Source organism: Podarcis raffonei, chromosome 13 (assembly GCF_027172205.1).
Source record: "Podarcis raffonei isolate rPodRaf1 chromosome 13, rPodRaf1.pri, whole genome shotgun sequence".
Taxonomy (NCBI): Eukaryota; Metazoa; Chordata; class Lepidosauria; order Squamata; family Lacertidae; genus Podarcis; species Podarcis raffonei.
The window spans coordinates 17,755,259-17,780,886 of record NC_070614.1 but is presented as its reverse complement, the minus strand read 5'-3'; the positions used below and the strand labels follow the sequence as shown (position 1 = coordinate 17,780,886).

General features: G+C 47.0%; 1 protein-coding gene and 1 pseudogene across 4 annotated transcripts; one reads left to right on the top strand and one right to left on the bottom strand.

Moving 5' to 3' along the window:
• Nucleotides 1–9,517: 9,517 nt before the first annotated feature.
• LOC128401078 (uncharacterized) lies at nt 9,518–9,629 on the bottom strand (annotated as a pseudogene).
• A 2,764-nt stretch (nt 9,630–12,393) lies between these two features.
• C13H19orf81 (chromosome 13 C19orf81 homolog) lies at nt 12,394–21,794 on the top strand. 4 transcript variants are annotated; one of them, XM_053362776.1, is made up of 7 exons: nt 12,394–12,463; nt 14,738–14,866; nt 16,166–16,230; nt 18,764–18,854; nt 19,286–19,406; nt 20,665–20,804; nt 21,532–21,794. In XM_053362776.1, exons 2-7 carry the CDS (start codon nt 14,760–14,762, stop codon nt 21,737–21,739), a joined length of 732 nt encoding a protein of 243 aa, XP_053218751.1. In that variant the 5' UTR covers nt 12,394–12,463; nt 14,738–14,759; the 3' UTR covers nt 21,740–21,794. The 4 variants fall into 4 exon arrangements, with proteins under 4 accessions (XP_053218751.1, XP_053218752.1, XP_053218753.1 ...); XM_053362778.1 differs by having other exon boundaries at nt 12,422–12,463; nt 14,810–14,866; XM_053362779.1 differs by having other exon boundaries at nt 12,445–12,463; nt 14,824–14,866.
• The last annotated feature ends 3,834 nt before the right edge of the window (nt 21,795–25,628 follow it).

Here is a 25,628-nt window from a genome sequence, read left to right as displayed (position 1 = left end):
TCTCTTCCAGAATAGACATGGCTTGGGCGTGCTGCAGGCCCCGTGGCGAGTGCTGCCTGGCATTTTGTCACCCCCCTCTGTGGTGACACCCGGGGCGATCCGCACCCACCTCACCCCCTTCCTCTGCCCCTGCTAACACTTTGGTCCAAGTTTACATTGCAAAGCAGATGCTTAACAGACCTGACTAGTCTACTTGCTTAATAAAGAAACTGGTTCTGCCATTTTGGAAGTCCTCTTTCTCTGCAGAATCTCATCTTGAAATTATAAAACACAGCATTTGGGGTAACCGAGTCCTTTGACTCATGATAAACAGATTATAAATTGACTCAACTTGCTTACCTGCATTTTGAAGACCTGCCCCGTGTGAATATACATATTGGGTATACATGCGCCCGTGCGCAACTATTCCAAGCGGGAAATTGCATGGAGCCATTATTTCAGGAAGACGAGAGGGCAGCTCTTTGGCTACAGGCACCTGCCTGTCACTGTCCCTCGCTGTCACGCCGCCGCCCAGTGGCACATGTCAGCACATCGCAGGCTAATCCTGGCCGACAAACAGGCCTGGCGGGCAAGGTTACCACAGGAAAGAGCAATTACTCTGAGCACGCATGGGAACTCTGGGAGGAGCGAAGGGGCAGCGGGGGTGATGGCGAAGTGGAGCTCAACTGGACATCGTCAGATGGCTGCAGGCCGCAAAAGCCATTTCAAGCATGGGGCTGTCCCTCCGATGCTTTAGATCGGGAGGGGAAACTGCAGCCTTCCAGACATTGCTAGGCACCTGAAATATACTCGGAGTCGAGTGTGGATTTCATGCTCTTTATTCAGCTCATAGTAGTGAGGAATGGAAGTTTTCCCAAACTGTCTGCTTTATATACATTATTTACACAATGGGCCCCATGTGATTGGCTAATTCTGGGATTCTCCTGTAGGCCAATCAGGTTGCGGATTCACTTCCACCTGAAGTTGGATTGGGTGGCTCCTGCGGACCAATCAGACTGCTGTATTCTGGATCCTATTGTTCTAGGACCAATCAGACTGCCGCAATTTGGATCCTATTCAACAGCACTGACTCCACCATCGTCAACCATGCTGGTTGGGGATGATGGGAGTTGGAGTCCAAAAACCATCCAGAGGGCCACCCACTCCTTATTAAAATGCCTTCCAGAAAATCCAGGCTTTCATCCCCTTCCATTCTTCCCTAGTAGATCAGGGCTGGGGGACCTGAGTCTCTGCAGCTGTTGTTCTTCTCCAGCTCCCATCAACAGCCCCCAGATAGGATAGCTGATGGTCAATTCCCTGCAACTGGAATCCTCAATCTCACATTTTTGTCCCTCTCCTCTCACTGCAGAGCATTCCCTATCAGAAGAAGGGTGAGTTCCACCAGCGTTACACCGACAAGACGCAACATACACACCCTCCACCGTTCTGAGAAAACCCCTTAATCCTGATGTTATTCTATGTTAGTACAAATACCTGCTGGAAATGTAAAGAAAAAGAAGGTACCTTTTATCATATGTGGCAGACTTGTAAGGTAATAAAAGCAGTCTGGGAGATTATATATAATGAAATGGAAAAAAATGTTTACAATAACCATTGTTTAAAAAAAAACCCAAAAGCTTTCTTATTAGGAATTATAGGTACCGACATCCCAAAGGAGCAGAAAAGATTTTTTTATGTATGGGACAAAAGCCGCTCAGAATCCGTGTTACTAGCCCAGAGATGGAAAGAAGACAAAGCCCCTACCAGAGACGAATGGCAAACCAAGCCGAAATGGCAAAGCTGACTGGAAAAACTCAGGAACCAAGAGGACAAAAACAGTAAAAAAAGGGGGGGGGGGAATTATCTAGAAGACCACTCTAAGCAGATGGAAACATTAGCAGGATTTTAATTTGACTTGTTATGTAACAAATACCATGGATAATATGGATTGATATATATCAATAGTCTACAGTTGTAAATGTTGAGAATAGGACCCCATGGAGGGGGTTGGGGGAAATCGCGAGGTTCAGAGTAATCTCAATATATGGATATGTATTTGGATTGTGAAAATTTTTTATTTGTAAAATCAAATTAAAATTATTATTATTAATAATAATTCTGATAGTATATAATCCTGCAGGATAGTATGCATCCCGGAAATGATCTCTTTCAGCTTCTGCCTTCTGGAAGAAGGTAGAGGGTTATAAAGACTAGGACTAGCCACCTGAGAAACAGTTTCTATCCAAATACGGTTTTAAACGCAGTGTAAGATAGTCTCTGTGGAAGTATATTGTATTTAATTATGGGGTATCAGAGTTTTTAGGGGGTTAACCAGGCTGGGATATCAGGCTTGTTGGTTTTTGAATGTCTGATGTAGATTTTTTCAATTTCGTTGTTCTGTATGGGACAATGACAATAAAGATTATTGTATCGTATTTTGTTTTTATCCTTTGGCCGATTTACAACAAGAAAAACACACACCAATAAATAACTTTTTGAAAGGGTCAAGATTAGACATGGATGCACAAAGCATTTAAAAAAAATTTAAACTCTTTATGTTCGGTTCCACTCCCCCTTTCTTCCTGCCCAGGGCGCCCCTGCTCTCTGCCTGCACCTCAGAGACAGGGCCTCAGCAGTGGTAGCCTCTCCTGCTTCTCTCCTGCTCTCCAGCAGCCACTACGAGCTGCCCAGGTGAGGAGGCCGGCTGCAGCAGCCACGGAGAGGCAACAGGACGTTCCCTCGCCACCACCACTGGGGACAAGTACCAGCTCATCCTCTTCCCTGAGCTCTGCTGCAGCAGCACTGGCAGGGGAAATAGGGACATTCTGGGATCAAATCAGAAGCCGGAATGGCTTTCGTAATTTCGGGACTATCCCTGGAAAATTGGGACACTTTGAGGTTATGGATCAAACGCCTACCATGGGGAAAATCGTCCTGACTCTTTTCTCTGCCTTCCACCTATTCTCTCCCTCTTTCTTCTCCCAGAGCTACAACTTGCAATTCCTTCTGAGGAAATTCCTTCGGCTGCTTTCCTTCCACATACAGAGAACTCGGGAGTCCTAATTCTCTCATCGCCCCCTCCCCTTCCCCTTGATGTATAGCGACTCATTGATCTTCTTCCTGCTGAGAACATGAAATTCTACGTTTCTAGCCTTCTCTCCCAGCAGCATGCAATAACTCATTTGCGCCTCTCCAAGAAGCTGAAATTCCCAGCTGCCCCAGCCTCCACCACTTGAAGCCACTGAACCCATGCTTGGGAGAGCTCTACGGAGGAAAGGGGCTAGGGCAGCAACATGGACCATTATTTCCATGGCAACTGTATCCATGGCAATGGGCCAACCAGTCAATCACTTCCCTTCCACATCTGGCTGATGGTGTGGTAGGAGACCAGAAGGAGGACAAGATGGTTGGACAGTGTTCTCGAAGCTACCAGCATGAGTTTGACCAAACTGTGGGAGGCAGTGGAAGACAGGAGTGCCTGGCGTGCTCTGGTCCATGGGGTCACGAAGAGTCGGACACGACTAAACAACAACAAATATATATATAATTTTAAAATGGTAAGTATCCCCAAGTTCCTGCTTTAAAAAACACAACAACCTGGAAATGCCCATCAACTTGGGGGAGTCCAGCTCCCTAGATTATTTTTATGGGGGGCGGGGGGCTGAAGGTACCTTGGCCCCTAGGAGCTTGCTCCTATGGTGATGGCAGCCCCACTTTTACTTGACATCACACCTGATTTAACCAGTAGTTCCTCTGCCTGCCTTGCTTGGCAAATATCATCGGGTTTCACTACACCACAGCAAGGCTTACTTTGCAAAGCAGACAGTTGTGTCCAGGCAAATGTGGGCTGAGTTGCGGCACAGAGAGAAAGAGATGCACCATTTATTTTTTGCTGCATGTGGCATCTCTGCACACCTCCACAAAGAGAGGCCACACTTGCGCTGTGCTTATTTTGATCTGTGAGTTGGCTCGAAAACGTCACTGGCGAAGAGAACAAAGTTGGCAGCGGGGAAAGAATTTGGTTCCAGGAAATGATACTTTATCAATAGGAAAGCTGTTGCTTGGGCCAGGATAAAAGAAGCAGCTCCATCCAGTTGGGAGCCTCTGATCCATCCAAGGGGAAGCAGGCAGTCCTTCAGCTCAGCAGTCCGTGAAGGAAAAAGGTCTTGCTCTGTCTGCAACAGCATTGCATCTCCCTTCTCTGATTCTATTTGTGGTTTATGTCAAGAGCAGTGAATGCTGGTTTTTCTAAAGACTCTCCGCAGAACTTGGGCCACAACCAAGATCTCTGGCTGCCATCCACGGATCGGGAAGATTTCCCTTCCCTTTTCTGTCCCATTGTACCAAAACCCCACGAAAGTCGGTTACAGAATGCACAATTAGCATGAGGAATGCGCACCACCACAGGGTGCGGCGGAAGGTAGCCATTAGCTTTTGAAAAAGGGGGCCTGATCAACAGCTGTTAGACATTATTCCTAATGGAACATCCATGTAGGAACACGGGGCCGGCTCTGTCATTAGGCAGAGGGAGGCAACCGCCTCGGGCGGCAGAGGATGTTGGGGAGGGAGTCAAGGCATGGAAGGACAGAGCACAGGGCCCTGCAAGCTGCCATGCTGTGTTCGGGTGCAGTAGCTGTTCCACTGCAAGTTTTGAAGGAAGGTTTGACTAGCGGTCCAGTCAGTTTCTGTATGTAGAAGCTTCAGGCAGCTGTGTGTCTTGGGGGTAGCCCAGACCTTACATGCTGGAGGGTGGGGAGCCACAGTTGCCAAATGCAGCCCTCCTGTTCTTTGTTCTTGGGTCTCTTTCCAGGCCACACACCCCTCCCCAGCCAAAATCTCTCTCTCCAGACCTTAGTCTGCTGCCCTTGCTCTGCCTGGCTGCAGGTTCCTCTGATAATTCCTCTTGCTTGCCTGAATGGAGGGCTTAATAGAGAGGGCTGGGTTGCATAGTAACTAGGGTTGCCATATTTCGAAAAGTGAAAACCCAGACACAAGTCGTCCCGGTTTCTGATTTGATCCCAGAATGTCCCACTTTTCCTTAGGATGTCCCTGATTTCACTGGAGAAATGCTGGAGGGTATAGAGTTGTCCAACCCCCAAGCTGTCTGAAGGCAATTCTGTCTAGGGAAGTTTTTTTTTAATGCCTTTAATCTGTTAAGTGGTGAGGCTAGGCCGAAGCCTGCTAGCATTTCAATGGGCAGTAAAAATACTCTTATTCTGTGTGGTTCTTAATGGCTTTTAATATAGGAGTGAAGGTTTTAGCTCTGCTCCATTTGATTTTAAGGTTTTTCCTTTTCATTCTTGTTAATTAATGGGTGCGGGGGTTTGGGGTTTTGTTTTGTTTTTTTGCTTGGTTCTTTTATGTAAATTGCTCTTATGGGGCCCTTGAGTGATATAAATGTGCTCTGAAAGTAAATTAGTAAATAATCTTAAGAATCCAGGGAGAAATCCTAGGAATGGAAGGGGGAACACACTGAGCATGCTCAGTGGATGTGGGATGCTGGCCGGCTGTTGGGGCAGGCAGGGGAAGCAGAAAACTAGGTGGGAGAATGGAATTCTCTGGGATAAATCAGCCTTATAAACCAGCATGCTTAACTCTGATTAATGCATGAAGGGGTTAAGACCATAGAGTAAGCTGTTCTGCCAGGCCTACTGTCAGAGGCTCAGGAGCAGAAGCGCAGGGGAGAGAGCAAATAGAGAGCGGAGGAGAGGAATCAGAAGGGAGCGTAGGGGAATATGACAGTGGCCCGAGAGATTCCATGAGCTTCTCCAGCGAATCAGAAGATTCCCAGAAGGGGGCGCCTTTGGTAAGGGCAAGGGGGGTCCCAGGGGGGATGCTCCAGAAACAAGGGACCAGCGGGGACTCCCAAGGGAGCAGCGGAGGATCAGGACCAGTTCCCCCACCAGAGCACAGTGGGGGGGAAGAGTCACATGAGTCAGGACCAGCCTCTCCTCCAGCGGGGAGAGAAGATGAGTCAGGGGTAACCACGCCCCCATCGGGGAGTGGGGGAACGGAGGGAAGGCCAGGTCCAGCTAGCCTCCCCGAAAGAGGGAGCAGTGACACAAGTGTAACGGTCAGAAGGAAAGTGGGAGGCTGCGCGCGCGCGCCAAGTTCAAATGTGGAGGAGCGCGGGACAGCAGAAAACCCGGATTGGGAGCCGGGTCCAAAGGCCCGAAGGAGGGAGGGAGAAGAGTCAGGGGACTCAGCGTCAGAGGAGTCTAGGAGGGCTGAGACTCCGACTAGCAGGCGGACCCAGAGAAGGAAGGAACAGAGGAAGAGGTGGAGTAAGGCTAGAATCTTAAACTGGTGTCAGGGGGGAGGAGATTCAGATGGAGCTTCGACGGTCTAAGGTATAGACGTAGCGTTGCGCGCTGCGCGTCTGGAAGTGAAACTGAACTTCAATAAAGACTTTTATACTAGAGAAAGAAGCAGCGTTGGTCTTGTGTGAGCTGGGACCTTGGGCAGCGCTGACACCTACCTAAGTCACACTTCCTTCCTTCGGAGGAAGGGTTACCAATCTCACTTCTACTATGTGAAGCTTACCAGTAAGAGGTCTAAGCTCGATGCTCCAAATCTAGACCATACGGCTTAAGCAAGCCACCTTCGTGTTTCTGTACCAATAATTTAGAAACATTTATCACTCTGGAACTGACCTAAGTTTTTCTGCCTATCTTGCTACTGTATGGAAAAGATCATAAATCTGGCCTTTGAAGCGTTGGTAATTCTAATGGATTATTTAATATTTGTTGTATTTGATATAAATTGTTTAAAGTTATTGTGACTTTTTATATTGGATCAGATGGTTATTGTTAACGTTTGATGTTCTATTATGTTTTTATATGTGTTGGAAGCCGCCCAGAGTAGCTGGGGCAACCCAACCAGATGGGCAGGGTATAAATTAAATTTATTTATTTATTTATTTATTTGTAAGTAAACCATTTACTTACAGGACGCGGTTGGCGCTGTGGGTAAAACCTCAGCGCCTAGGACTTGCCGATCGCATGGTCGGTGGTTCGAATCCCCATGGCGGGGTGCGCTCCCATTGCTCGGTCCCAGCGCCTGCCAACCTAGCAGTTCGAAAGCACCCTTGGGTGCAAGTAGATAAATAGGGACCGCTTACTAGCGGGAAGGTAAACGGCGTTTCCGTGTGCGGCTCTGGCTCGCCAGAGTAGCTTTGTAATGCTGGCCACGTGACCTGGAAGTGTCTGCGGACAGCGCTGGCTCCCGGCCTCTAGAGTGAGATGAGCGCACAACCCTAGAGTCTGTCAAGACTGGCCCATACGGGCAGGGGTACCTTTACCTTTAAACCATTTTTAACTTACCAAATGTGTGGTCTCTTTCTTTGCTAAGGGAGGTGGGGAATTTTGGAAGCAACTTAGTAGGGAATATTTTAAAGGTCTAAGGCTCACATTTCCACTCACATTTACTTTGCTGCATGGCTTGTGATTTTAAATCTCTGCTGGGACTGTCTCACCAAAGAGTACTTGCCCCTAACCCGGATCTAGGCTTCCAGGAAATTCTCTTTTTTATTTTTCTACCTAGTGCTTTGTTCTTTTAACCAAACAAAAATACGAAAACCAACACATTCTGCCCTACCAGCCCCAATGGGAATCAGCCATCCCTGGTCCTCCGTGCTGGCGGACAAAGTCATCTGATTAGCCATAGGAAGTTGCCTTAGACCAAGTCAGACTTATTAGTTCCTCTGTCTCAACATTGCTCACATTCACTCCATAATTTAAAATACTATGGTACTAATCTGAACAGTCACGGTTTCCCCCAAAGAACTGTGAGAGATGCAGTTTCTTAAGGGTGCTGATAGTTATTAGGAGACTCCCATTCCCTTCATAGAGTTCCAGTTGACATAGTGGTTTAATGATTCCTCACAGGGAACTCTGGGAATTGTAGCCTTGTCAGTGGAATATACTTTATTTGGATTCCTTCCTCTAAGGAACTGAAGGCACCAATGTGGTCCTCCTCCATTTCATTTTATCCTTAGAGATTGTGACTGGCTTAAAATCAACCAGCAAGCTTTGTGGCTGAAGAGGGATTTGAACCCAACTCTTCCTGGCCTTAGACCAGTACTCTGAGAACCATACCACACGCCTTAGAATCCAAAAATAGAAGAATGACAATGGAAAGCCATATAAGGTGAAACGATAATCCTACACACCCCACCCCCTCACACACAATAGGAAAAGAACAGGCAGCAGCAAAGTGGGCAGGCGACAGATGACAGAAGGATCATGTCAGCGCTCGCCAAAAGCCTGAGAGAATAAAAAGGCTTTAACTTGAGCATTTAATGTATTTTTCTTTGTTATGTTTGAGTCTCCCTTTTCTCCAAGGCGCTCACAATTCTCCCCCCTTTTATATCGTCACAACAACCCTGTGAGGTAGGTTTGTTGGACAGATTAGAGGGACTAGGCGCAGGTCACGCAGGGTTGAGAGGCCCAACCTGTCTACTAGGAGGACCTAGTGTTGGCCGATGGAAGAATGGAGGATGAAATTAATGGACTATGCGGAACTTGATAAACTAACGGGAAGGATCTGAAACCGGCGGGACCAGAAACTTACCGAAGACTGGAGTAAATTTACGGATTATTTGAAAAGTATTTGTGATGACCAGACGACGTTTGTAGGTTTGCAAGAAGTTCTGTGAGGAATAATATCGGAAATATTGTAAAAATGGAGGAGAGACGATATGTTAAGAGATGTAAAGGCAATATTAAGTTAAGAAATGCATAAGAAGTGATTAAGACGGAGGATTATCCGAGGTGCTGATGGAAGTCCAATAAGAATGTATTTGTGATAAATTGTGTGGAATGTTTTATAATTTTGTATGTTAAAAACCAATACAATATTTATATATAAAAAAGGAGGACCTAGCGTTGGCAACCAACTGTGCCGTCGTCCCGTCTTGCTTACCATGTCTCGAGAGCAGAGCTTTGCTGCCAAAGAATGAACCGAGCTGAGCTTGACCGTGGGGTACTGATGTTTCATTCAGGGTGGGTGAATCTGTCAGTGTTGGTTTCCCTCCATTTTCCATCTCTCCCCAATCTTAAATTCAGTTCTCCATAGTTCCACAACAGTTAGCAATTAGAAAATTAAAATTCATTAGCTTTTCAGTGAGGATTCCTTCCAATAAACGCATACATGTGCCTGTGCAATTTCTCCTAATTTATATTTATGTTATCAAGCAATTTCTCCTTATATAATGTGTTTTCATATATGCATATATGAAACACGTTATACATTTACTAATCACAGAATATGCACATACATGTGTCTATGCAATTTCTCCTAATTTATTTATGTTATCAAACAATTTCTCCTTATATTATGTATTTTCATATATGCATATATGAAACACGTTATATATTTACTAATCATAGAACTGTAGAGTTGGAAGGGAACATGAGGGTCATCTAGTCCAACCCCCTGCAATGCAGAAATCTCTTGCCCAAGGTGGGGCTCAAACCCACAACCCTGAGATTAATAATCTCATGCTCTACGTAGGGACTGAGCTATCTTATGCTCAAGCCGATGGCACCCAGAATTCCCAGGCGGTCTCCCATCCAAGTACTAACCACGCCTGACTCTGCTTAGCTTCTGAGGTCAGATGAGATCAGGCGTGTTCAGGGTAGTATGCCAGAATATGCATGTTTGAGCCCACTGTCTCTGGTACACTGGGCTTCAGCTTGTAGGTCGAGACCCACTAGTGGGGTCATGGCCTGATCCAAGGTGGGTTGCAACAGGAGCACTACCACTGTGCAAATATATGGTAAAAGATTAAGGCATGGGATCCTAAATGCATGTTTGGGTTAAAAGTGGGTCTGAAACGGCCAGAGACTAGTGCCCTAGCATATGATTTCTTGTACACATTACTTGCCTAGAGAACTGAATTGCAAAATTCAGAGAAGTGCAAATTTCAAATACAGTGGTACCTTGGGTTACAGATGATTCAGGTTACAGACTCCGCTAACCCAGAAATAGTACCTCGGGTTAAGAACTTTGCTTCAGGATGAGAACAGAAATCGTGTGACAGCAGCAGGAGGCCCCATTAGCTAAAGTGGTACCTCAGGTTAAGAACAGTTTCAGGTTAAGAACGGACCTCCAGAACTAATTACGTTCTTAACCAGAGGTACCACTGTACCGTTTCGGTATGTAAAGTGTGAATTCGGTAGGATCACCTATGAATCTGATCTGAAACAGATTTACTCCCAATCCCTATATACAGGTACAGTACTGGGTCAGTTTCCCTGGCCATCTCAATGCATTTCAAGGTCACAGAACATTGGGAAGGGCAATCTTTTGGATGGGGGTGGAGGGCTTTTGGGGAGTATCCCGAAACAACTATGAAAACAACTAAGTGCTCTGAAACACATTTTAATGGTTATTTGGAAAAGCAATTCACTCCTCGGAACTTTCAGCAACTTAATTCTATTCCCAGGCTGCTAGCTAATCTTTGGCACTCTGCAGCAAGGTGATTGGCAAATGGAACTGCAAATATTACCGGGGTCTCCGAATAGCTCTCTGTCTATTATGCATCTCAGCATAAATGGGAGAGATGCTGCAGAGCCAGAGACCCTTCCAAAGAGGCAACTTAATTAAAACCGCTGCAGTTTTCTTGTTAATGGTAGGACAGGGAATGGCATTTACCTTGCATGTGGTTCACTGAAGGGCTTTGCTGGCTGGGTGTGCTACTGAAAGAGGAAGCAGCCAGTGGCACCATCAGGGTAGGACTTGGGGAGGGGAGGCCCCAGGCTCCACTAAGCAGAATGAGCTGGTGGACCCCCAAATGCAGTGGGGCTGGCTTGCCTCATTCTGAAGTAAGCAAAGGAAGATTCAGCATCCTCTGAAGAGCCTCTCTCCTGTAAGATATTTAAGTCTATATAGCCTAACCTAATGGAAGTGAGAGCTGGACCATAAAGAAGGATGATCGCCGAAGAATTGATGCTTTGGAATTATGGTGCTGGAGGAGACTCTTGCGAGTCCCATGGACTGCAAGAAGATCAAACCTATCCATCCTTAAGGAAATCAGCCCTGAGTGCTCACTGGAAGGACAGATCCTGAAGCTGAGGCTCCAGTACTTTGGCCACCTCATGAGAAGAGAAGACTCCCTGGAAAAGACCCTGATGTAGGGAAAGATGGAGGGCACAAGGAGAAGGGGACGACAGAGGACGAGATGGATAGTGTTCTTGAAGCTACCAGCATGAGTTTGACCAAACTGCGGGAGGCAGTGGAAGACAGGAGTGCCTGGCGTGCTCTGGTCCATGGGGTCACGAAGAGTCGGACACGACTAAATGACTAAACAACACAGCCTAACCTAACTACATCAGTGGGTTGGACTTGTCAACATGCAGAGGGCCGGGAGGCAAGCCTCTTCTGGGCCATTCCCTTCCAGCCGTCCCGCTGCAAAGACCCCCGCCTCTGCTCCGACATAAATCAGCGACCCGGGTTTGAGAGCCAGGGCACACTATCAGCGGATCGAACTGTGCACACAGAATAGGCGTGAGGCTTGTGGAAGCATAGTACAACTACAGATTTATTAATCATAAATCAGGACAAAGAAACATGTCTCTCTCTCATGTCGTCTCAGTGAGAACAGCTAAAAGCAAAAACTATACACACAATGGAAGTTCCCAGCATACTGTGCTGGAATGTAAACAGACATGTGACACGTGACAATCCCATGTCTGTTCCTTAAGGTGGAATGGAAATGTCAACAGGACTAACTACAACATTGACTGGTTGGATGATGGATGCAGAAGAATGGTGGGAGGAAGCAGCTGGGGAACCCCCAAGGGAAGAAGGCTCAGTACCAGGGGATTGGTGGTAGGATGTCAATGAGTGTTCAGAGGGAGAAGACTGGGAGGAGGAGTTGGAAACTGAAGATGTAATGGGGAGAATCTGCAGTAAACTAAAGTCCAGAAGCAGAAACAGAAGCAGGGAAGGTGAGAGGCCAAGAGGCAGAGATGAGTCAGGCTGCTGAAGGAGCACGGGGATCTCCCCTCCTGCTGCAACAAGCTCCCCTCCCTCCTGGTCTCCCGGGACCAGGAGAGGCATGAAGCGGAAGAAGCAAAGGCAGGTACACTGGCATAGTCTCATATTGCTTGGAAAAACCCTAGAGGCGAATAGACTTAGGTGGCTGTGGGAAGGTGAGGAACTTTAGTTTCTGCAACTGCCTCATATGGGGGGGGGGGCAAGACCTACCTGCTCATTAGGCCCGGTATGCCTGTGTGGATCCTGCATTTCTAATAAGGAGTTAATTTCACCCACTCTGTGTGATTTGCTGTGGGCTCGCTTCTGACAATGAGCTGGCTCTGCGTGCCATTGGCTCTGGCTCCACCTGCTGGCAGTCTCCCCATCTTCTACATCCCCCCTCCCTTGCAGCGGAGTCAGCATTCTGGAACCCCGGAACTGGTTTTGAATCTTTGCTGTTGGCCTGCTGGAAGGCTGAAACCTCTTAAACCAGAAAAAAGATAAGGTTAGCTGGAGGAGGCTAGGCAGGGATGCCAGCCTTGTGGAGGCCTTGAACTGGGAGAATCTGCCTCCATAGCCTATTCATTCCAGAGGATGCCATGCTGTTTTGGGGAGTGACTGAGTGGTTTGGGTGGCAGGTGCTAGAGGGCAGGTTTACTGCAGGGGTGTGGGATCCTTGTGCCTCTCCAGATGTGGTTGGATTCCTGCTCCTATCAGCTGTAGTCACTAGGGCCAATAGCTAGGGATGGTGAGCCTAGGGCTTGCCGATCGGAAGGTTGGCGGTTCGAATCCCCGCGATGGGGTGAGTTCCCATTGCTCGGTCTCATCTCTTGCCTACCTAGCAGTTCAAAAGCACGTCATAGTGCAAGTAGATAAATAGGTACCACTCTGGCATGAAGGTAAATGGCGTTTCCGTGTGCTGCTCTGGTTCGCCAGAAGCGGCTTAGTCATGCTGGCCACATGACCCGGAAAACTGTCTGCGGACAAACGTCGGCTCCCTTGGCCAGTAAAGCAAGATAAGCGCTGCAACCCCAGAGTCGTTCGCGACTGGACTTAACTGTCAGGGGTCCTTTACCTTTACCTTTTTTTAACCTCTCAATGGCCACAGGTTTCCTATCCCTACCTAGCTATGTGTTCTATTATGAATTTGGTTACTAGTTCCCAGTTCCGTACTTGCACCAATGTTCAAAAAAGAGCTCAGCCAGTAGACTTTTTAAAAGGAACTAAGGTTTATGGGGTGGCCCAAAGCTTATCATGGGGTGCACCCTCCTCCATTCCCTTTTTGTAAGTGCCATTTGGGCTCATCATGTGTCAATTGGTGTTGCAGCCCCCCCCCCCAGTTTGACTGGAGTATTACTGCGGATCTCCAAAGTGGCATGGAATGTTTGTGTTATTGAGATAGATTAAAGCTTATTTTGGGGTGCAGGGGCATATAAACTTCAGTTCCTTTCTAGGTTTCCGTTTGTGCAGAGAAGGACCTGGGAATCAACTGTAAGGCTGGATCTAGACACATCAAAAAAAGCATTTCAGGAAACGTGTTGTAAACTTCATTAAGGGAAATCACGCTGGCGAAAGACAGGACTCCACAGAGCCATCTGGTGTCACAGTGCTGTAACTCATATAAAGCACATTTTCTTCAGTAATGTAGCTGAGTCCCAGCTCCAATATTGCTGTGGTTATCTTCTTTTCACAGAATAATAGAATTGTAGAGTTGGAAGAGACCACGATCTAGTCCACCATCTAGTCCAACCTCCTCCAAAGCTCAAACCCACAACCCTGAGATTGAGAGTCTCTTGCTCTACCGACTGAGCAATCAGGTTCTTTGATAGACCCTTTGTCCCGTTCCAAGGACTCTGCCTTATTCCATGGCCGATGGCTTGTCCAGCTAGCCCAGTCCAGAAGCTATGGGAAGTTGTTGAACTACAACTCCCATCAGCTCTAGCCACAGTCGGCCAATAGACAGGGATGATAGGAGTTGTGGTTCAATGACATCTGGAGGTCCAAAGGTTCCTCACACCTGTAGCATGATCTGCTCCAGGGTTTCCCAAATCTGGGCTTCCAGCTGTTTTGGGAACTACAAATCCCATCATGCTAGCTATGGATGATGGGAGTTGTAGTATAAACAACTGCTGGAAACCAAAGTTTGGGAAACTCTGATCTACTCTGACTGGCAGTGGCTCACCGGGCAGAGAGGTCTAAATGCTATCTGAGCCTTTTTTTAACTGGAGGTGCCAGGTTTGGAAACTGGGGCACTGGGCGCTCCAGTACCCTGTGATTGAAGGACTGGAACACATGTTAAAGTAAATTTGCCCTGATTGCAGGAGCCAGACGGGGCGGCTTGAGATAAGCTGCTGCTTTGAAGCATGTTTAAACAGTCCTTATTACCCTGTCTTAGAACAGTCCTTATTACCCTGCTGAGGAAGAGTACAGATCAAAACGTGTTGGGAATAAAAAACAATCCATGCAGCTGGTTTCCTTCTGTGCAAGCCCTGATTGCCCTCCCCATGACAATTGATCCTCCTCCCTGCAATGTAAATGTCTCCCAACATGATGTCCCTGATCTATATGGAGAACAGGAGTGGATGAATCTGTCCATTTTGGTTTTTCTCATTTTTCAGTCTTCAGTCCAGTTCCCCATAGGTTTACAAACCGTAAAATAAAATAAAAAGTCACAGTGCAGATTCCTCAGCATTCTAGTGCAGATCTCTCTTAATAGACACATGCATATTTATATATGTTATGAATTTTGCCCAATGTACACATATATTTTTTTTGCAAGCGATTTCCACTGATATACTGTAATGCATTCCTGTATGTCGCTGTCACGCAAATACCTGAATTTGTATGAAAGCTTTCCCCCAACAGACACATTTTGCGGTTGGAGGACTGCATCACAAAATTTGGAGAGGTGAGGCTTTCAAAGGGTAGCTGGATTTTGGCTCACGTTATTGTTTGGAGGGGGGTGGGGAGTGCAAATTGGGGCGTTTGGCTTCGTGATTTAAAATGCAAACTGTGCCGAATTTCTTTAACAGGCGAATCCTTCCAAATGTGAAATAACGACATGTATGGCTGCTTCGAAATGCCCGGGATAACATCAGAAAAGTCTCAGTGTGCTTCCATCTCAGTTTCTTATTTTTCCTTGTAAAATGAGATAATTATTATTATTATTATTATTATTATTATTATTATTATTATTATTCCAGTACTACGTAGCAGGGTCCCTCTAATCCCAGAGCCAGCATTTAGTCATCATGCCTAGCAGCTATTCATATTTTCCTTCCACATATGCTTGCCTTAATGCCCTTTCCAAGGCCAAGTAAGCTTAGTGACCACTGCTGCCTCTTGTGGCAGAGAGTTCCATAAGTTAATCTGTGCAGTTGCTTATTTAAAATGTGGCATGAAACCCAGCGGTTTATTATGGCAGATACGGGACCAGTCTGCCCTTTGCCAGCCTCCTCCTGCCTGCTTTCTTTCTTTCTTTTTCCCTCCTGCCTGCTGTCTTAAACCCTAGCTAGGATGGCTGAAACCGACTGTAAGCTTCCTTCTCCTTAGTCTGTGTTTTGCCTTTGTAGAACTCAGTAGGGGCTGGATCTACACTGACTGCAAAAACGCTTAAAAAAAGAGAAATATACAGCTCTCGATGCAATTTTACATTGATGGTTTTACATTGCTCTACAGCGCCCTCTGGTGTCACATTTTTAAAACACATTTATTTCAATAGACCAGTGTAGGAGGAGGATTGAGATAAAATGAGAATCAGTTAGCTCTGCCTGTCACTCGCTCTCTGGCGCCACCTACTGTTGGCCTTCCTTGCCTTTTGCCCAACCAAGTCCCTTCTCTCTCCTTGCCTGGAAGTGCAAACACCAGACAGCCGTGCAATTGCCACAAAACTAACCAACCTGTTGTGTAAACTGCTTTGAGGTTTTTACAGTCAAGCAGCGTGTAAGTTTTATGAAATAAATAAAATAAACAAACCCACTGCACGCCAACCGCCGCTGGTTACATCAATGCAATAATTCATTTGGGGGGGGGGAATTGAGAGATTCCTTCTTCATTTTAGAATCTAAAAGGTGTCGAAGGCACAACTGCTCTTTCTCCATATGCAAAAGCCAGAGCATATTTTTTGGGGGGGTTGGGGGAGTGGGGAGGTCACATTTTGGTTATTACCAAGCAGGCTTAACCCATGTTGCTTTCCCCTGTTCCCTAGGATGCAAGAAGATGAGAATGAAGGAGCTAAATTGCGTTCCAGTTCCGGCATCCAGTGGGAGCCAAGTAAGGGTCAGGAGACACATGAAACACCACTATTAGGAACATAGGAAACAGCTGTATACCATCTAGCCCAATGCCATCTGCAATGACTGGCAACAGGTTCCAAGATTTCAGGCAGAGGTCATCCTCAGGCCTGCCTGAAGACATAACCCCCAACAGATGAAAACAGAGGCATCCTATTCCACAACAATAATAATTTTACTATTTATACCTTGCCCATCTGACTGGATTGCCCCAGCCACTCTGGGTGGCTTCCAACATATTTTGTTGTTGTTGTTTAGTCGTTTAGTCGTGTCCGACTCTTTGTGACCCCATGGACCAGAGCACGCCAGGCACTCCTGTCTTCCACTGCCTCCCGCAGTTTGGTCAAACTCATGCTGGTAGCTTTGAGAACACTGTCCAACATCTCGTCCTCCGTCATCCCCTTCTCCTTGTGCCCTCCATCTTTCCCAACATCAGGGTCTTTCCCAGGGAGTCTTCTCTTCTCATGAGATGGCCAAAGTATTGGAGTCTCAGCTTCAGGATCTGTCCTTCCAGTGAGCACTCAGGGCTGATTTCCTTAAGAATGGATAGGTTTGATCTTCTTCCAACATATATAAAAACGTAAATAAAGCATTAAACATAAAAAAACTTCCCTTCAGATGGCTCAGGTGTCGCATACCTCCATAACCTGTCAGGAGCTCAGCCTACACTCGAGTAGGACCCTGGCAGTGACACATGCCCGACTGGCATGTTTTCTCCCTCCTGGTCGATCGTTCAGGAGCTTCATAAGCTTTCTTCTGCCCGAACATCACAGCGACCGATGCCACCCGACACCGGCACACTTAGGGATCCGCAGAGTCTTCGCAGCATTGCGTGACAGACCTCAGCAACTCAGCATTTTGGCTAATCTACTTTATTTACATATAAACACACACGAAGCACTGCAACATGGCTCCCCCTCTCTCTAGCATCAGATAGCAAAAAGAACAAAGGACAATAGTCCCACTTCATGGAACACAGTAACACAAACATCCTGTCTCTGTCACTTCCCACTCTGTGGAGTCAAAACATACACCGTCATGTGAAAGACAAAAATCCCATGACTGCAGTCATGGAGCAGGAATTCTAACATAACCTCCATCATTTCTCTGATGAAAGTAGGGACGTCTTAAGGGAAAGCGGGACATTCTGGGATCAAATCAGAAACCAGGACGGCTTCTGCAAATCCGGGACTGTCCCTGGAAAATAGGGAGACTTGGTCTGCACAGCTTGAACCTTCTGAATGGAAACGAGATTCCCTACCACTAAGCCACAGCCCTTCCCCATTCTTGGCCTCCGTGAGTGTTGGGGGCTTCAGCTGACAAAGCCCTGCTCACGTTCCTTCTCCCTCCCGCTTTCCCTGCAGCACCCCATCAGAAGAAGATGCTGATGCTGCCAACACCGGCTTTTAACATAATTATCCAGTCCTAAACACAGTAGAGTTTGAACCCATGCCAGGAAAAATGTAGCAGTGAAACGAGGAGGAGGAGGAGGAAGGGAGCTGAGGGGTGGGAAGCACAGCCAGGAGCGAGGCAGGAGAAGGCTCAGGCTGATGCTGGAACTCAATTCTGCAAGCATCTAGGGCAGGGATGGGGGACCTGCGGTCAACCAGGCACTGCTGGACCACAGTTCCCATCGTCCCTGAGTTATACTGACTGGGGCAGGCCAGGGCTGGTGGTAGTTCAAGTTGTTTGGAGAGCACCATATTGGCTATAGCCGGTTTGATCTACAGAATGGGGAGATAAAGCCGGGGCAGGGTGTGTGTGTGTGTTGGAGAAAATAGCCTGGTTACCTGAATCCCAGATTTAGCTCCTTCCCCTCGTGGTCCTGAGAAGGGGGCTAAAACCATGGAACTTCAGTCAAGCCCTGAGACTCAATAGCCGTACTATAGAACCAGGTACACACACGCACGACTATAGCAGGAGGGTTTTACAGCAATAAAACGATAGGCCGTTTTATTCTACAGACCTTGCAGAGATGCGTGTGGCTCTCCTGCCTGTTTCATCTTAATGTAACCCTCTATGGTAATCCCTTAGTTGATTATTTATACATACATACATACATACATACATACATACATACATACCCTGCCCATCTGGCTGGGTTTCCCCAGCCACTCTGGGCAGCTTCCAACAGAATATTAAAAACACAACAAAACATCAAACATTATAAACTTCCGTAAACAGGGCTGCCTTCAGATGACTTCTAAAAGTCAGATAGTTGTTTTATCTCCTTGACATCTGATGGAAGGGTGTTCCACAGAGCGGGCGCCACTACCGAGAAGACCCTCTGCCTGGTTCCCTGTAACCTCACTTCTCAAAGGGAGGGAACCGCCACAAGGCCCTCAGAGCTGGACGTCAGTGTCCGGGCTGGATGATGGGGGTGGAGACGCTCCTTAGGTATACAGGGCCAAGGCCATTTAGGGCTTTAAAGGTCAGCACCAACACTTTGAATTGTGCACGGAAACATAATGTGATTTTTATGATGATCCTTATCATTCTTTTTCCTTCTGCAGCCCTTCTTCTGCCGGAAAGTGAGAGTGAAGAGGGAACCTCTTGTCTGTTCCTTGACTTGGAGCAACATTGTCCCCCGCCACGTAAAACCTCGTAAGTACTATTTATGTCAGTGTTTTCCTGGGTCATAAGAATGTAATTTCCAGGGACAGGGTTATCCAGCTTTGGTTTCCTCTAGAGGAGAGAATACTGAAGGCTCGGGATATATTTCCAAATAAACTAGGCTTTATTTCACCCGGGTCAAAGATCCATTTTGGCACACCTCCCCATGTGCATTTGTGTACACACACACACACACACACACACACACACACACACACAGGCCCCCTCTGGAGGCTTCACCTGGGGCAAAAAAACCAGCTAGCCCCTGCTCCCCACCAGAGCTACAGCTCTGCCTTAAGAGGTGTCGATACACAATGAACAAGTTTCCAAAATATGTAGTAGATAGCTAAGATAAAACCAATCAATAGTGTGGTGTAAAGATTTCAGCTTTCTTTCTCCCTCCCCACACTTCCCCTCCCCAGGCGTCAATACTTGAAGCGGATCATTGCAGAATATGAGGCACTGGACATGGAAATCCCGTGTATTCGCAAGTTCCCCAAGCCACCAGCTGCCCGGCCCCTTTGCCTGTGTCTGGAGAGTCCGGTCAGTCTTCAGGAAGGAATCCTTTGGCTGGTGGGAGGAACAGACTGGGGTGTGTGGAGTCTCTGGGCTGCCAGGACCATATAACACTGGTCCTCAAAGACTTACCATTGGCTCCCAGTACGTTTCCGAGCACATTTAAAAGTGTTGGTGCTGATCTTTAAAGCCCTAAACAGCCTTGGCCCTGTATACCTGAAGGAGCGTCTCCACCCCCATCGTTCAGCCCGGGCACTGAGGTCTAGCGCTGAGGGCCTTCTGACAGTTCCCTCCCTGTGAGAAGTGAAGGTACAGGGAACCAGGCAGAGGGCCTTCTCGGTAGTGGCGCCCACCCTGTGGAACGCCCTCCCATCACATGTCAACGAAATAAACAACTACAGTGGAACCTCAGTTTTCAAACGTCATCCGTTCAGGAAGACCGTTCAGCTTCCGAAAAGTTCAAAAACCAAGAATCAAAGGGCTGGGTGCAAAGTCAATGGGGGGAAAATGAAAAATGCACATCGGAAGAAGTTCAGCTTCTGAAAATCTTTTGAAAACGGAAGCATTCACTTCCAGGTTGCCGGCGTTCGGGTTCCGAATTGTTCAGTTTCTGAAGCGTTAGACAACCAAGGTTCCACTGTATCTGACTTTAAGAAGACATCTGAGGGCAGGCCTGTTTAGGGAAGTTTTTTAATGTTTTACTGTGTATATGTTGGAAGCTGCCCAGAGTGGCTGGGGCAACCCAGTTAGATGGGTGGGGTACAAATCAATAAAGACAATATTGCTGTCACATGACTGTCATGTGTAAGATGGAGCAAGCTTATTTTCTTCTGTTCTGGAGGGTAGGACTCGAACCAAGGGCTTCGAGTTACAAGGTAGGAGATGCTGACTAAACAGCAAGAAGAACTTTCTGACAGTAAGAGCTGTTAGACAGTGGAATGGTCTCCCTCGGGATGTGGACTCTCCTTCCTTTTAAGCAGAGGCTGGATGACCATCTGTCATGGATGCTTTATAAAGCTGAGATTCCTGCATTGCAGGGGGTTGGACTAGATGCCCCTTGGGGTCCCTTCCAATTCTTGAATTGTGGTGCCCAGAATGCAATATCTTACGCAAAAGAGTGCAGTGCAGAGTTTAATGTAACTGAGGGCCCTGAAAGTAAGACTGGCTTGGCTGTACATTTCCTATTTCCTAGACTTCCTTTAAGAAGCTTGCTGCACCTCATAGTGAGTGGTCAGAGTGGATGGAATGGCAGCTGATGACTTGGGATTCTCCCTTTGCCTTTTAGCCTGAAAAGGAGATGAACCATGCAGAGGTCCTGGCAGCGGTAGAGGAAGCCATTCCAGATGCGTTTGAGTCAGGACTCCTGCGCAGCATCCAGTTTGAGAACATCAATGTGATCTGTGGGACGGCTGGACGGAAGAACAGGTTAGACCAAGTGTCAGCAAACTTTTTCAGCTGGGAGCCGGTCCACTGCCCCTCAGACCTTGTGGGGGGCGGGACTATATTTTTTGGGGGGGGGATGAACGAATTCCTATACCCCACAAATAACCCAGAGATGCATTTTAAATAAAAGCACACATTCTACTCATGTAAAAACACGCTGATTCTCGGACTGTCTTTGGGCCAAATTTAGAAGGCGATTGGGTCGCATCCAGCCCCCGGGCCTTAGTTTGCCTACCCATGGGTTAGGCAATTTTACTATTTATATCCTGCCCATCTGAATGGATTGCTCCAGCCATTCTGGGTGGCTTCCAACATATATAAACATATATAAACATTAAACTTTTTTTTTAAGTCTTCCCTATACAGGATTGCCTTCAGACGGCTTGGGAGTCGGATACCTCCATACCCTCCAATAGTTCTCTGATGAAAATAGAGACATCCTAAGGAAAAGCGGGACATTCCGGGATCAAATTGGAAAGCAGGACAGCTTCTCTAAATTAGGGACTGTCTCTGGAAAATAGGGAGACTTGGGGGGGGGGTCTGTAGTTGTTAGGGTTGGCGAGAGGAGCAAGTAGGGCAATGTGTGTATTGTTGTATGCAGCTCTTGATTTGTGTGTGTGTGTGTTTTAAGGAAGTTGCAGTCCACAAGTATTTTTTATTAAATAAATAAGAGTACAAACGCCTCCCCCTTCCCTATCTCCACACACAGGTGGCTGATCACAGTGTCAGACTTCCGGACGCGGAACCAGCTCCTGTGTTCGGGACTGACTTTGGGCGAAAACCACTTTGTACTGCGGCGCTGGGACGATTTGGTGATGGAGGACTATCGCATGCACCTCCGGAGGGCCCTCGCACGCCAGCGCCTGCTGGACACCCTTAGTGACAACTGGGACGGGAACCAGTTGGATGGGATATGAAGTCCTGGGAAGAGAACTGTCAGCAGCAGAGAAAAACACGCTGTTTGTCTGTGTATATTTTGCTTCTTTCCCCCTCACTATAGAGACTCCCCTTTGGTAGGATGGAGATCCAGCCTGCCAGCTACTCCTGCTGAGAGCAAATTTGGGAAGAGGGCACCCCCTGGAGGCAGTTTGCGGGACTTCCCCTCTCATATGTTGCCAGCACAGTACAGTGTTTCGTATAGGGACATGGGTGGTGCCGTGGTCTAAAGCACTGAGCCTCTTGGGCTTGCCAATCGGAAGGTCGGTGGTTCAAATCCCCGCGACAAAGTGAGCTCCCGCTGCTCTGTCCCAGCTTCTGCCATCCTAGCAGTTTGAAAGCACGCCAGTGCAAGTAGATAAATAGGTCCCGCTGTGGCGGGAAGATAAACAGCGTTTCCGTGCGCTCTGGTTTCCATCACGGTGTCCCGTTGCACCAGAAGCGGTTTAGTCCTGCTGGCCACATGACCCAGAAAGCTGTCTGTGGACAAACGCTGGCTCCCTTGGCCTGAAAGCAATGCCACACATCCCATAGTCACCTTTGACTGGACTTAACTGTCAGGGGTCCTTTCCTTTACTTTTCACAGTGTTTCATGTTTCATGTGCAAGGGCTCAAGCTGGCAACGTGGAGGTGATCTTTCAGGGATGAGCAGAAACGCTTCCCCTTATTAGTGGTTCATGCACGAGACTTCTAATCTCAGGGTCATTGGGCAAAAGATTCCTTCATTGCAGCGAGTTGGACTGGATGATCATCATGGTCCCTTTTGAGTTCTATGATTCTATGTCTTGTAGGGCTTGGGGTTTGTAGTTTTAAGCCTTGGCATGGCCTTGTTCAGAGGTAGGAGCAGCTCTGGATCTCAGCTCCCATCTGCCTCAGCCGGCATGGCCAATAGTCAGGGATGATGGAGGCTGTATCCCAACATCTTCAGGGCACTACATGTTGACGACGCCTGGTTTGCTAGTCTTTAACTGGTAGGTTGGGATAAGTGCGTCATATGCAGACCTAAAGTGGGTCACACACAGGAAGCATAATTTTTGTAGCTGTTGAGATTTTTTAAAGGGACGTAGAAATCGTGTGTGCATATGTATATAATATGTGCTATGGATGTATATAGGGCAATGGTGGGGAGGAAAGAAAGCATTAGGAGAGAAGAAGGAAGGAAAGATATATGAGAACAGAAAAGCGGGGATGAAAGAGGGTGAATAACAACAAATAAATGTGAGAGCGAAAGAAAGGGAGGTGAAAGGCAAAGAGGATGAGGAATGAGGAAAGAGTGAAAGAATTGTAGTTAGAAGGGACCCTTTGGGTCATCTGATCCAACCCCCTGCAATTCTGGAATCTGAACACACGGTTCCCCATCCAATTTAAAACCATATCAGACCCTGCTTAGCTTTGTAATGTGCTAGCAGTTTTACTGCTGCACCACATCTAGACTCCAGTGTTTGGGCCACACCTATTATTGACTTCTTTTTTTGTATTCATATTTTATCGAAAGAATTTCAATTATAAAGCAATTGTGATATAGAGGGGACAAAAAACAAAAGAAAAATGAGAAAAGAACAAAAATCTCTGGCATACAGTGCTTGGAGGGTTGGCTAACAGGGAATGTGAAAAAGGCTGGTCAGGCCTGCTTTAGCCAGTGTACTTAGGACTGCAACCTCAGTATGCATAAAGGATGGAGTACTCACAAAGCCACTTAATTAAGGCAGATGAGGAAAAAGGGAGAAAAGTCTTGATAGCACTTTGCTGCAGAAGCTAAATGAAACAGAACATAATATGAAGAGGAAGGAATGGAGGGGTTTTGTCGTTCTTACCTCAGGCCTTGTACAAAGCAGGGAGACATTCAATCAAACATACTGAGAAGAACCTCCCTCAGAACTACATAGCTGATCAGAGCAGATGTTACCTCGGTGAGGATCATGCCACTCTGACTGGTCACTAAGCAACACCTACCTACCTACTTACCTACCTGAACACACACCTTCCCAGTTAGCTGCCCTGGGCCAGAGATTACCCAGTGCAAGTATACATGAAATTGAATTGAGTCCTGAATTGTTGACTCTAATCCATTTCATAGGCCTTTTGCTGCTGGAGCAACCTTTGCCAGAAGGCCAAGAACAGGTAAGAGTCAGGAGCCTGTCTCTGAAACCTGGCAGTGCTTTGTTGTTGTTTAGTCGTTTAGTCGTGTCCGACTCTTCGTGACCCCATGGACCAGAGCACGCCAGGCACCTCTGTCTTTCACTGCCTCCCGCAGTTTGGACAGACTCATGTTTGTAGCTTCGAGAACACTGTCCAACCATCTCGTCCTCTGTCGCCCCCTTCTCCTTGTGCCCTCCATCTTTCCCAGCATCAGTGTCTTCTCCAGGGAGTCTTCTCTTCTCATGAGGTGGCCAAAGTATTGGAGCCTCAGCTTCAGGATCTGTCCTTCCAGTGAGCACTCAGGGCTGATTTCCTTAAGAATGGATGCGTTTGATCTTCTTGCAGTCCATGGGACTCTCAAGAGTCTTCTCCAGCACCATAATTCAAAAGCATCAATTCTTCGGCGATCAGCCTTCTTTATGGTCCAGCTCTCACTTCCATACATCACTACTGGGAAAACCATGGCTTTAACTATACGGACCTTTGTTGGCAAGGTGACGTCTCTACTTCTCAAGATGCCGTCTAGGCCTGACATTGCCCTTCTCCCAAGAAGCAGGCGTCTTTTAATTTTGTGGCTGCTGTCACCATCTGCAGTGATCATGGAGCCCAAGAAAGTAAAATCTCTCACTGCCTCCATTTCTTCTCCTTACAGTATCTTAATTTCAAACCTAGAACCAATACGAGGTGTTTGACACCAGAATCTAGAATAATAATATTTTCATGGTTTGGTGTTGCTGAACTGTTTTCCTGCTTTTGAAGCTGCACCACACCCACCCACCCAGAAAAAGTAGCCCCAGAATTGTTTTTAAAATGTTAATAATGAATAGCTTCCTTCTGGAGAAATGAGTATTTCTGACAGACCCCAAAGCAGGAAGGCCACCAACCTAAACTGGTTCTATCAGGGCAGCTCTTCCGCTCCTGGCTCCAGCTTATCTCCAGGTCACGAATGCGGAAATGTTTGCGTACATTTCAACGACCATTTCCATTCGCTATAAGCAAGGGAGGCTTAATTCTTGGGAAGCGGCAAGTTTTTTTTTATTGTGCGTCAACTTGCATTATCATATGCCTTTATGGTTCCTTCCAGAATAATGTGCAATCCACTTGGATGAAACTCTAAGGATCAATGTGCTGCAGTCATTTGTATGTTTAAATCCTTTCATACATTTTCGGTGGGCTTTTTTTGTAGTATGAGCCAGGAGGAGCCTTTTCACCTGCCACCAAAACGATGATAGTCAGAAACCCCCGAGAAGAGGCAGAGTGGGTAATAACAGCCACAAGAGTGCTCCTGCACATGTGCAGAATGCACTCAGCCATCCGAAGGGCATTTCTGCAATGTGAACGGCAGTCACCGGCTTCTCGCCGTTGGCATGGTCAGCAGGTGCCAAGAGCAAGATTTTGCCTCTGAGGGACCAGTGGCAGAACATGTCTATCGCTGCCCTCAGCACCTTTTTGCTGCTGCTTAATGTCCTTATTTTATGCTATTTGGGGTCCCCCCCTCTATAGGTTGTAGGCAGCCCTGAGTGATGAAAACACATTTGGAATATTAATAATAATAATAATAACAATAATAATATTAATATTAATAATAATAATATTTTTTAAACTGTGGCACAAAAAGACTTTTTAGAGACGGGCAGCACGACCTAGGCATGTTTAATGTGAAGCGAGTCCTATTGAGTTCAGCGAGACTTCCAGGCAGGCTGACGGAAGGAGCCGCGACTACATTTCCCA

Coding starts and splice junctions, on each gene's coding strand:
- C13H19orf81 (XM_053362776.1), top strand. CDS start 14,760: ATGCATTCCTGTATGTCGCTGTCACGCAAATACCTGAATTTGTATGAA. Junction 14,867..16,165: donor GCATCACAAAATTTGGAGAG/GTGAGGCTTTCA, acceptor CCTGTTCCCTAG/GATGCAAGAAGATGAGAATG. Junction 20,805..21,531: donor ACGGCTGGACGGAAGAACAG/GTTAGACCAAGT, acceptor CTCCACACACAG/GTGGCTGATCACAGTGTCAG.